We start from the raw sequence: 12865 nt of genomic DNA, 5'->3' as shown, positions 1-12865 counted from the left end.
GTAGGTTGATTGGCATCTCTGGAAAATTGTCCGTAGTGTGTGATTGCGTGAGTGAATGAGAGTGTGTGTGTGCGCTCTGCGATGGGTTGGCACTCCGTCCAGGGTGTATCCTGCCTTGATGCCCAATGACGCCTGAGATCACAGGCGCAGGCTCCCCGTGACCCGAGGTAGTTCGGATAAGCGGTAGAAGATGAATGAATGAATGAATGAATGAATGAATGAATAATAATAATAATACATATTATTTTTAGGCACCTTTCAAGTCACTCAAGATTACAATACAAATTCAAACAAAAAAAATAAATAAATAAATAACAGTAAACAACAATAAAGCATTATTACGAAGAAATACAGTTAAGTAAGTGATCTGGAGATGAGATGAGGAAGAGATGAGGAAGACCCTTGAGTGGAACTAGACTCAAAAGACCACCCACCCTCTTCTGCGTGACACCAAACAATGTGATTCTGAATGAATAATTTTCCACAATTGTATAATATAATTTCAGATAGTACTTGATAGGTTGTTCATTATGAGCATTGGGGTCTTTTATAATTACAACAGTTATTTTTACATTGAAGGCATTTAGCAGACACCCTTATCCAGAGTGACTTACAACTGAGCAACTGAGGGATAAGGGCCTTGCTCAGGGGCCCAGCAGTTGCAGCTTGGTGGACCTGGGGTTCAAACCCATGATCTACTGATCAGTAGCCCAACACCTTAAACACTGAGCTACCACATCCCACTTTTTAGGTGTGAGTAATTGAAGTTGTCCACTAAAGAACAGGTGAGTGCAATCCTTAGGGTATTCATGTAGGCCAAGCCAAACTTACTTTTAACATGTGTGGCCACAACAGCAATTATTTACAAGTGCAGGAAGCTCTTAGCAGAAGAAGAATATCAGGATTTACCAGGCAGGTCCAGAGGACAAAATGAGTCAGGATCTGGCAGAAGCACCCCATCGTGCAAACGCTGTAAAAGGTTTAGTTCAAAAGATTAAAAGAGAGATAGAACAGATTATTAGGTGCATTTGTGTTATATTGATTTAAGTTTGTATATTATTATAATAGTGTAGACATGGACTTGGATATTTGTGTGCCACATACAGAGCAGCAGGGTGTAGCCATGAATGCACCGTTAGAGGGTAATAGTCTCAGGCTCAGTGAAGATTCGGAGCCATTGTATGCTGTCCCACACAAAGAACACCACAAAGTCTCTCTGGATGACTTCACAAGATGCTAGGAAAGGGCAGCTTTGGCAAGGTATATTTATAGACTCAAACCTCTTTATTGAGGTTTCATGTTTAATAAAAAAAAAAAAAAGTTGAATGCACTTCAACATTGCGCCTACATTTGATGTCTTTGTGCGTGTTTTCGTACGTGTTTCTTGCCGAGCTGAAAACCAAATAAGTAGCAATAAATAAGATATTATAGCTAAAAGAGAAGGCTAAAAGATAATTCTAGAGCATAAAGTGTCACTCCATAATCACCAAACCTCAGCACCAAGATCCTTAAAAAAAAGAAAAGCTATTTAAAAATAGCTAGATAAATAGATAAACAAACATAAACATAAAAACGATTTCAAACTATATTTAATAGAGTCTGAACACTAATTGGAGGCTGTTCCATAGCCGAGGAAGCTTTGCAGGAAAAGAAACATTGCCCACTTGTTGTATTCATCATTATTCTAGGTACTAATAAAAAACCTTCACTATCCCAACCAAAGGTGTCAATGCAGTGTTTATAACATAGGAGTGACATAACAAACTTTCTGTTTCTAGTAAAATGTGCTGCACTCTGGTCTTATTAGGGTATAACATTAAGACTTTAAGGCATTACAATAGTCCAATCAAGAGGTTAAAAATGCACCATGCCAAAATGTACCCACTTTTAAACCTATTAAATACAAGCTCCAGACAGAGCTTTAATATTATAATCTACAGGTACAAATTCCTATGTGTTAATATCTTAATTAAAAGCTTGTATTACCATATACTTAACATGGCTGCTATATACGCAAGAATTAATAATATTCATCATAAATAAGGTTAGCTCTTTGTTAGTTTGTGATTAGTACATGCCTTAAGAGAGACTGATGAGGTTCTAGAAGGAAAAGTTCATGTGTCCTTTGATGCCATACACACAGGCTGTGATTCATGAAAGTCATTGTGTCAAGAATATCTTGCCTCTGAGTATTTTCCACTCTGTCATAAGATAAACTAAACTAATGGAACTAAACTAATTACAGCATTCGAAAAGTGAAGTTCTCGTTATATTCTATGAATTCACACATATTTTTGTCTGTTCCTTGTCCATTATCCACATATTAGTGCACATTCATCATCTCCCGTCGCTTCTCTGTGCAGATTGAAGGACAGAGGAAAATTTAACCCATCAAACTTCCTAAATGAGCAACTTGTGAAGTCTGAGGTCTTTATAACTTTTTCTGCTGGTGATAGCTTTTAGACTTTTCACACTGAACCAAGCAACCCATCAGATTCAACTTTTTATCTTTTTTTTTAAAACAAAATACAGACCAAAAGCAGTGATAAAAAAAGACACAGGAGAAGCGCGAGGGGGAAAAAACTAAGCAACAAAAATACAAAACAGGATACAGGGAAACTGACAACCAAAACAGAAAACAGAAAACAAAACCCAGTACGAAGTAGCAGGGATTCAGCAAAAAAAAAAAAAAACACACGCAGGACAGCAGGTATAAATAGGGAAGGTAATTAGCTGGATAAGGAACACACATGAGAACACTATACAAACAAAAGAGCATGGCACAGAACATAAAGAAACCCTGTCAGATCGTTGTCCACTCTGGTGTTCTGACAGGGAATTATCCAAGCCATCTATGAAACTTTTAGTGTTAGATATCAAGGGCTGCTCTTTACTACATAAATAAGATAAAACCATCTTCACCAGGTTTCATTATACTAAAGCTTCTTTAGATTCTTTTTCTTAGACCCAAACTATTCAGGATGTGAATCAGTCTGAGACAACCAGCTAGAGAAATGTGCTATATGTCTGTAGACACCTGATTTGGGGTTTAATGGCAAAGTATAAAATATTTCTGTATGTTTAATTGCAACTAACATAAAAAATAAACCTTTTACATCGATCATATCTTCCCTTCAATTCTACCCAAAATTCAGATTCAAATTTCAAGGTTAAATTATTTGTTTTTTTCTCTATACGTTTTGTTGTGGCTGGATCAAGTTCCAGGTGACGTTATTGTAAATTAGATGACACACAAGTGTATGAGACGTCTGAGGATTGTAAGTTCAAATTATAGGAAAATCTTTGAGAAAACATTCCATTTTTGCAGTTGAACTTTTGACAAATATCTGTGTAAATCTACACCTTCATAGCCCTTCATTAACTACTGTGTGAGAGTTTCTTTAGGGTTTTACATGATTTGTTTGTTTCAATGTCTTTTATTTTTTTTACTCAATTCATTTTCAGGTGGGTATTAATATTTATTTGTCTCCTGAAGCTTTAGATTTAAACATTATATTTTTTACATGTTGGATGTTTCTGGCTTCTGCCTGTGTCTTAATGACTGAAATATGTGTCCCAAACACTACAATGGCTCTTAATCAGTTTTGACAAAGGGGTAAGTCATGCTTTAGAATAAATATGCTTTAGTAATATTAATAATATAATATTCTTTTGAATATTATATCTAGTTTTTCCGTAATATGCAGCTTGTTAATCCCAACACTGTAGGATTTAAAAACTGTATCATACATTTTTTTTTTCTGAATTTCAATCACTAATTCACTATTAGTTCTGGACTTTTGTTTGGAATTGTTTGCTTTAGTGTTGTACATTAATACACACTTTATTTTACTTTGATCTGTTTACATCTATAATCTCACCACGTTCTCATCATTTTTCTTTCTTTGACTACAGTTCTATAAACTACTATTCACAAAAACAAAAAAACTACAGTTTACAAAAACTGTAACTATTCATAAGATGAAGTTGTCTTTTTTATGAAGGAGTCTTGAGGGTAAAGTTTAGGACAACATGAAGGTTAGTTTCTGTTACTGATTCCATCATACCTGTTTACCACAGCATGGCTGCTCAGATCTGATTGGTCTGTAAGTATACATTATTCCTATATATTACAGCGAGGCTCAGAATTCAGTTCCAGCTGTAATATAAATTGCATCTTAATTTTACTGTGCTCATTTATTTTGTTTTGTAACAGTAGAGAAAGAGAGAGAGAGAGAGAGAGAGAGAGATTAAAGAGGGCTAGTGGGGGAATGTGCTTAATGTTTACATGATTGCTTTAAACAATAATGGTACTGGTACTGGGTTGAATAAGTTTATTCAACATTTATAAAACAGAATTTATTCATAATACACACTAAATAATAGCATTTCCAGGAATTTATACATACTATTATTATTTACTACAGATTAGGGAAATATATCTAACACAAGATATATAAATTACACAAGAAATATCAAGGAAACATTTGCTATAATTTTAATTTAATTTTAATTTTAATTTAATTGCTATAAAACTTAATTAATTTTATGATTCATTTTATATGAATTCAGTTCTCTCTCTCTCTTACACACACATACACTCACACACACACACACACACACATACACACACACATTTAGAATTAAAGTCAACAACACAAATCTCTCTTTTTTTTCTTCTTCATCTTGATCGGTTTCGACCACTTCACCTTGTGAGAGAAATAAAAAAGACCTTATTTTTTAGTCAAAAAAATAAATACCAGTTTACTCCAAATTATTGATTTGCTTCCTGACATTCAGTGTAACTGATATTAGTGATTGATAAACATACCCTTATTTGTGGTAGCACATGAAGTTCATTTTCTTCATGCAGTCTGTGTTCTCCAAGACACCTGCAACTCCAACTTTGGCTCCACAACGGAAAGGTTGGATGGGACATGAAAGAAGCGAGAATAGGTTTGTCACAGGCTCGTTGTTCACCCAAAACCATGAGCCATCCAAAAACTTCAGGCCCGTCCACAAACTAACGTTCTGAAAGTTGCTGATTTTCTTGTTGACAACAATGAGATCTGTGTCTGTGCTCAGGCTGATCAGGTCAGTGTACTGTGTTCTGCACTGAACCAGTGCCTCGTACCAGGTCTTCAGTTCTTGCACCATGATTAGTGTAGGCTGCCATGTGTAGCATATGAATGGAAGACTCAATGTACAATAATAATCATTTAACTCAGCATTCAGTATAGTAACACAATGTTGAGTAGCCCTGTCGTCTGGTTTACCGAATTGCCATTGGGCAAATCCATATACAGTACCATCAGACCACTGAGTGTAGTTCCTCTTATCTGGGTTCTTGAAAAGTCCAGTCCAGCTTCGATCAGAAAGATGATCTGCTACATCAGTTTTGAATCTGTCCAGTTCTTCTTGTCTGTCAATAGTAGCAAGGTCATCGTATTTATTTCTGCAGTATGTCTGAGCGTCAAGCCAAGGCACAGAAATGTCCACAAAAATATATTGCTTAAATAACAGGCATGTTGTTGCTCCTATTAGAGGTGCCAAGAAAAGTATAATTTGTGCAGCCTTCATCTCTCGTTCTCTCTGGCGTGTTTGAGCCCTGATATAACCTGTGTCATATGGAATGGGAGAAAAGTGTCTAGCATTAAAAGACCTGAGCAAACAAACAGATGCAAAAGAGATCTTCTGCTAAAGGAGATGTAAAGTATGCAAATGAAAAATGCTCGTCATTGTGATTTGTTTGTTGCTTCAGATTCAAATTTCTATTTTCCAGCCTCATTACTATGTGAAGTTTTTAGTCGATAAAGACAATGCTAGTTGACACTAGCCGAAATAAATGCATTTATAAATTTGGCACAAGCTTCAGGAATTTGCTAACCAGGTATATGGACACCAACACAGAGGCATTGTTTACTTTAAACTTAGTAAATTTTGAGTGTAATACCTGCACTGTGTATATATTCTCTTACATCCCAGTAATCCTTCATAAACTGAGTAAATTTTTTTCCAAGCATTAGATAATCTGTTATAACACTAGTTTAATAAAGCATACTACATTTATTGAAAACGGATCCATAAAACTGCTCCAGAATATAAATTCTGAATGTAAAATCACCTTTATCACCTTTTCTGAAACACTCCACAATTTTCTCAAAGCTATAAACATTCACTGTCATTCAACATATTCTATTTCTTCCTTAATTCTTTATACGCAATACTCAGAAATTGTCTACCAAAAAATCTTTGCCATATATTGCCATAAATGTTGGTATCAGGTTTGTATTTTGTATAGGAATGTTTCTTTTTGTACTGCTGGGGTATTATAAAATTAAAGTTTGTTTTCAACTAAGTTTAAGGAATTTGTTTGCCAAATAAAATACCTTTGATGAAGCTCAAATTTGGCTGGATTATGTGACTTACACAAAGCGTTTGAACCAATTATGACCTTTTATAAAAATGAAGTGATTTAAGACGGGAAACATGGAAACATGTGTGAAGATATGACTTTAGCCTAGGTTTATGGAAACTCTTTTTCCTCAACTCTACATCAGTTTCTTTGTCTAAGCATTTCTTATGAATGACAAGTGGCTGCTCCTGAACCTTTAAAAGAAATGTCAGAGTAAGTTATCTCTTGCTTGGATCTATTCAAGATCTTGTCTAAGTAATGCACATTTTTGCCAAATTGTTTAAAAAATAAAAGCAAACACAGAAAACAAAACAACAGTGAACAGATTTTTATTCTACAATTAGTTACTTTTTAATTCTACACACCGTTCCTATACTTACATTTATTGCCTATGTTGCTTGAAGTTGCGTGAATATATCACATATAGTAGGTGCACATTCACATAGGTGCACATTCACATAGGTTTTATTTAATTATTTAAGTGTTAGAATAGGGGCCACGGTGGCTTAGTGGTTAGAACGTTCGCCTCACACCTCCAGGGTTGGGGGTTCGTAGAAAATGAGTGAGTGAGAGTGAGTGTAAGAATAATATCAGTTACATTTACTCTACATTTACTGGCTATTTTAGACACCAGACCGGTCACACCAAGGTCTTAAATTATGTTCAATGTTTTTCTGAGAATTTGCAAGACAGCTACTGTAAATATAAGGATAAATTAATTGGAGGGAAAATTTCAAACTATATAATGAGGAGATTTCTACTTAGACATTTTCTTTTTTTTCTTTTTTTTTGATGCTACTAAGCTGTTATTTCCAGACCAATTCTGTCTCAGACTTTGATGTTGTTTAGGGAAATACTTTCCAGACTTTGTTTACCTTAACCCAGAACATTCCGTTCCTAAGGATTTTTGCATTCCCCATACAGGGAGTGTTTCTACTGGCATCACTTGAGTAGGTCATGCCGTTTGACTCTGTAACACATGTACCTTTCTACATATAGATTTCATGTCACTACATTTCACAATCTTACAGCACAATGTTGTTCTCTACGTTCTGTAACCATCCTGTAAGCCAAAATGACAGAAAAGTCCAGTTCTGTATGTGATGACATACAGAACTGGACTATTCTGATCTGCAGTATATTTCTTAATATAGAGGACTCCTTTCATAGCTACTGATTACTCACAATAGTGTCCGGGTTTAAGAATCTAACAGACTTTTTAATAAAATTTTGTGACTTTTAAAAAGTGACATTTAGTGAAAGATGGAATTGTCTTTTGGTATCTTCAGTATCTTTGGTATCCCCTCTAAAAGAGGAGACTGAAGCAGATGCAAGTGCAGTTGGTATTTATTTTGTGTATATTTTACTCCCATGTTTGTGTCATTACAGCATTGGATAAGATCAAATTTTTACAGTACAGATCAACTTAAACCTCAAGAGCCATCATCAGCTTAATGACTACAGCATATTCTCTGTGTCTGAACTATCGACATGCCTAATAAGATGCCTCTTCTCTGTAACATCCTGTGTTGTTAATCTCCATATACAGTAGGTATAACTCAAACTCTGCTGATCATCACCACTGTTAGAATATTAGTTGCTCAGAAACCAACCAATAATCATAAATATCACTGCCTGTACGACTTTACACATTATACGAAAAACATTCATTTCCCTCTTTTTGGCTCTATTTCCATACCAGATTTAATGCTGAGGTTTTGTTCTTTTTTGCTGTGGCACAAGACAATACATTTTTTAAATATATAAATTAAGAAGATGCACCAGAATGGCACAAAAACAATGAAAGAACTAAGAACTCAGTATATATTGTAACCTATCCATTCAAAATTCTTAAAAGTATATTTAGTCATTTAAAGTAGACTTTGTAATGTATACTAGTTTTTTAACAATATGTACACATATTATATAATTAGTATAGTATTGTATAATTAGGTGTTACACCATCATATGGAAACATATGGTAATTGTTGCACTGCATATGCTCAGATTTTAAATAGGAAAGGAGCTGATTTAACTAGGTTTTATAGCTGCATGCTTCAATGTACATCCTAATTTGGTTTTTATTCAAATTTGAACCCTTCTTTACATTGAGCCTTTCTCTTGAATCCTTTCTTTGCTGCCCTTCAGTACATTATCAATGGCATCTTGAAAATCCTGTCTCCTCACTATTGTCCTTTTTTTTAAAAATTAAACAGGAAAAGGTCTCCTTTTGTTCCATTATAAGTTTTCTCACAATTGATCTAAATCTCAGAATTGGTGATGATCAGTGGAAACCCATCTGGAAGATTTTAGATATAATAAACAAAGCTCAGTGGATAGTTTCATCAGCCAAAAGAAAAAATAGATAAATACACAACCAGAGAACAGTGAATAAAAGGAACAAAAATGAACAAAAATGAAACAAAAAAACAAAGATATCAGGGGATCCGACAATATACAGAGAGGCTCATTATATCCCATCATTCCTTTATGAGTTGGACCCCCATCCACCTCAGTGTGCAGGTCAGCCAACGTCTCAGTGGACAAAAGTAGGTGTAGTGGAGTCGCTGGAATTCAGGTGTCTCTCGGATGTCTCTCAGAAAAGGCACGTCAAGCTGTGATTCTGTTAGCGCGACGAGAAGCAGCAGGAGGGCGAAGAGCAAAGCAAGCATCACTAACATAAGCCATGCCAACGTGCCCATCATCTCCACAGCTTGCTGTGTCTCTGTGCTTCCTAGAGGTTTATAGCCTCCACTGCAGGTGAGTGAACCTTCTTTCTCAGGGACTGATTCCGGATTCCTCACATCTTGGTCATGTGTGCTGTTGAATTCTGGTGTGAGTAAGACATCACTGGAGCACTTGTGGGATTCTTCTGTGAATTTTGCTTGTGCATTTTTACCCTCTGGGCCACTGTAGTGTGTACTCAGTAAAGAAGTGCTACTAGAGATGGAGTGCTCAGGCGAGGACTGACTGCTTACATGTGACGAATCTGAGAGAGTAAAAAATAAAAATTATTTTAATAACTTTAATAAATGCATAGGGTGGCAGTGCAACACAGTGATAGTAGCTCTTCTGCGCTGGGGAATTTGGTTAACCAGAATTCTACAGGCTGATTAAGCAGAATTTCTAGCAGGTACAAAGTAAGCTACTTAAGGCCAGACTTGGCCAAAACCCTTTGTCACACCTTTTTTTTTTACATCTCTCTGGTGTAAACAGAAAAGGAAACAGAAAGAAAGGTCACAAGAGCTTGAAAACTGATAGAGATAAAAGAGAGCAGTAACAGATTAAAAGAATTTCTGAGATATGCATACATCCAGAAGCCTGTATTTATTGTACTAATTTATTCTTCTTTCTTGACTGAGGACGATTCCTTTGGTTAAGTGTACAATTTGCATGTCTCCTTTGCCTGCATTTTACGGATTCCTGGTTTTGAGACACTTTTTTGGTTTTGTTTGTCTAAAGAACATAAAACACACATGAACTTAAAACTCCACATTACCTTTATTAACATTACCCTGATGGTCCGTGAATTTGTAAGCAAGGTCTTGGTCTGTAACTGGTTCAACGCTGAACCTCCTTATAACAAACACATGGTGCTTTCTTTAGAAAAGATTGTGTGCATTGAAGACTTCAGACCTTTCATTCTGGAGCAGTTTATAATGTATATAATATATAATGTCCTGTACAGCATTAAAGATTAAATACTATTGCAATGAGAACACTGACAAGACTTAACCTTTCTCCTAAGCAGCTCCTCCTCCTGCATTAAAACCACTTCATGACTTTGTGACGTTTAAACAAAAATTGCTTGGCGCTGAACAGTTTGGCCCAAACATGCAGTAAAGACATTTTTCAGTCAGAACAATGTCAACAATTAAAAAATTAGTTCAGTTGTTATTATGAATTTTATTATTATTATTATTTATACTAGCATATAAAATGGAGCAGAGGTTCTCAAATTGGTGTCTGGTTACCCCCAGGGGCATGTGACACAAACATTTTCTCTTTCTTTGTTTGTTTTGAATTGTATTCAACTGAAAATATGCAAATGAGGGCATGGTGGCTTAGTGGTTAGCACGTTTGCCTCACACCTCCAGGGTTGGGGGTTCGATTCCTGCCTCTGCCTTGTGTGTGTGGAGTTTGAATGTTCTCGGGGGTTTCCTCCGGGTACTCCGGTTTCCTCCCCCGGTCCAAAGACATGCATGGTAGGTTGATTGGCATCTCTGGAAAATTCCAGTCCAGAGTGTGTGTGTGCCCTGCGATGGGTAGGCATTCCATCCAGGGTGTATCCTGCCTTGATGCCCGATGACGAATGAGCACAGGCTCCCTGTGACCCGAGGTAGTACGGATAAGCGGTAGAAAATGAATGAATGAATGAATGAATGAAAATATGCAGACAAAAAATAGAAATGAATGTAATGAACACAAAACACAGACTCTAATAGGTCTAACAGGTCACTTTTTCATTTTATTATTGCCATGGTAGCTCCCAATGAAGTTAAACTACATTTCCTATCATCCCCAGCATGTCACATTCAATTCCATTCACTCACTCACACTCACCCATTTTCTACAGCTTATCCGAACTACCTCGGGTCACGGGGAGCCTGTGCCTATCTCAGGCGTCATCGGGCATCAAGGCAGGATACACCCTGGACGGAGTGCCAACCCATCGCAGGGCACACACACATTCTCATTCACTCACACAATCACACACTACGGACAATTTTCCAGAGATGCCAATCAACCTACTGGGACTGGGGGAGGAAACCGGAGTACCCGGAGGAAACCCCTGAGACACGGGGAGAACATGCAAACTCCACACACAAGGCGGAGGTGGGAATCGAACCCCCAACCCTGGAGGTGTGAGGCAAACGTGCTAACCACTAAGCCACCGTGCCCCCCTCAATTCCATTCCATTCAATTCAATTTCAGTTTATTTGTATAGCACTTTTAACAATGGACATTGTCTCAAAGCAGCTTTACAGAACATAAGACATAATACAAAAAGTTTATTATACAAAGATGAATATTATATAAAAGTTCAAGATTAGTATAAGACTTATGTTTAAAAGTGTTTGTATTTATCCACAATGAACAAGCCTGAGGTGACTGAGGTGACTGTGGTGAGGAAAAACTCCCTTAGATGGAAGAGGAAGAAACCTTGAGAGGAACCAGACTCAAAAGAGAACCTCATCCTCATTTGGGTGACACTGAAGAGTGTAATTATAAATATACTATATATACTTATCATTTGCTCCTCATTTTCACTCGGATTAGCAACCTTATATTTTCAAGTTAAATAATTCCTAGTGTTTCAGTGTATTATTGTCAAGCATTTGTTGTTTTATGAGTTGTCATTTGTAGTCATTTTTCTGTATATGGTTTGCCTTGGGTTTTCTCTTTAGATCGATGGTTAACTTCATTAACTTCACTGGAGCTTGACAATCATCAATATGGAGAATTCCTGTTATATATCATAGATTATCAAAAATCGTAATCATCACTATTTTCTCCTTGAACAAAGATCATACATACACTTTCATTCATTCATTCATTATCTACCGCTTATCCGAACTACCTCGGATCTCAGGCGTCATTGGGCATCAAGGCAGGATACACCCTGGACAGAGTGCCATCCCATCCCAGGGCACACACACACACTCTCATTCACTCACGCAATCACACACTACGGACAATTTTCCAGAGATGCCAATCAACCTACCATGCATGTCTTTGGACCGGGGGAGGAAACCGGAGTACCTGGAGGAAACCCCAGAGGCACGGGGAGAACATGCAAACTCCACACATACAAGGCGGAGGCAGAAATCAAACACCAACCCTGGAGGTGTGAGGCGAACGTGCTAACCACTAAGCCACCGTGCCCCACCATACATACACTTGATGCTTTTTAATGGGTCTAAGTATTACCTGTGACCCTGTGGCTTCGTCCATATGGAGAGAGGCTGATCCCTGAGGAGCTACTGGACTCTGGTAGAGAGGGTATGATGGGCAGAGCACCCAAAACATTACCCAGAAGTCTGGGGCCCAACGTCAGCACCCGCACCTTTACATCTCGGTAACAGTGATTAATCATCCGCAGGTGAACGTTGACTTTTGTCTTGATCCGGATCAGACACTTCACCATGGTGCTGTGTGAGTGTATGTATACGTGTGAGAAACTCCTTGATCTGGGTATGGTTTTGTTGCTCGTGTGAGAGCAAGAGGCATTTGGATCAAACACTGGACATGCGAGTACTCAGTAGTGTGCTCCTCCTCCCGTTAAGTGCAGAGGTGGAGCACTTGATATTTATAGCAGCAGTAATAATAGATCTGTAGTCAGTAACATGGAGTGCACAACTCTTTATGTTGCCGTCATTTTGTGTGTCTGTCTGAAAGAAAATGAGACGGATAGCTTCAAGAATTGTTAACGTTTCTGAGAAGTAGTAT

At 37.2% G+C, this 12865-nt stretch overlaps 1 protein-coding gene across 1 annotated transcript; it reads right to left on the bottom strand.

The window, feature by feature from the left end:
* Positions 1 to 7787: 7787 nt before the first annotated feature.
* Positions 7788 to 12637, bottom strand: LOC132859247 (FERM domain-containing protein 5-like). Its single transcript, XM_060889912.1, has 2 exons — positions 12347 to 12637; positions 7788 to 9404 (listed from the first exon to the last, which is right to left on the bottom strand). The coding sequence occupies exons 1-2, from the start codon at positions 12561 to 12563 to the stop codon at positions 8896 to 8898; spliced, it is 726 nt and encodes a 241-aa protein (XP_060745895.1). The 5' UTR covers positions 12564 to 12637; the 3' UTR covers positions 7788 to 8895.
* Positions 12638 to 12865: the final 228 nt, after the last annotated feature.

The sequence above is a fragment of the Tachysurus vachellii genome, chromosome 16 (assembly GCF_030014155.1).
Source record: "Tachysurus vachellii isolate PV-2020 chromosome 16, HZAU_Pvac_v1, whole genome shotgun sequence".
Classification (NCBI taxonomy): domain Eukaryota; kingdom Metazoa; phylum Chordata; class Actinopteri; order Siluriformes; family Bagridae; genus Tachysurus; species Tachysurus vachellii.
Note: the sequence above shows the minus strand (reverse complement) of the source record. Positions and strands in the feature narration are given on the sequence as shown.

Coding starts and splice junctions, on each gene's coding strand:
- LOC132859247 (XM_060889912.1), bottom strand. CDS start 12,563: ATGGTGAAGTGTCTGATCCGGATCAAGACAAAAGTCAACGTTCACCTG. Junction 9,405..12,346: donor ACGAAGCCACAGGGTCACAG/GTAATACTTAGA, acceptor TTACTCTCTCAG/ATTCGTCACATGTAAGCAGT.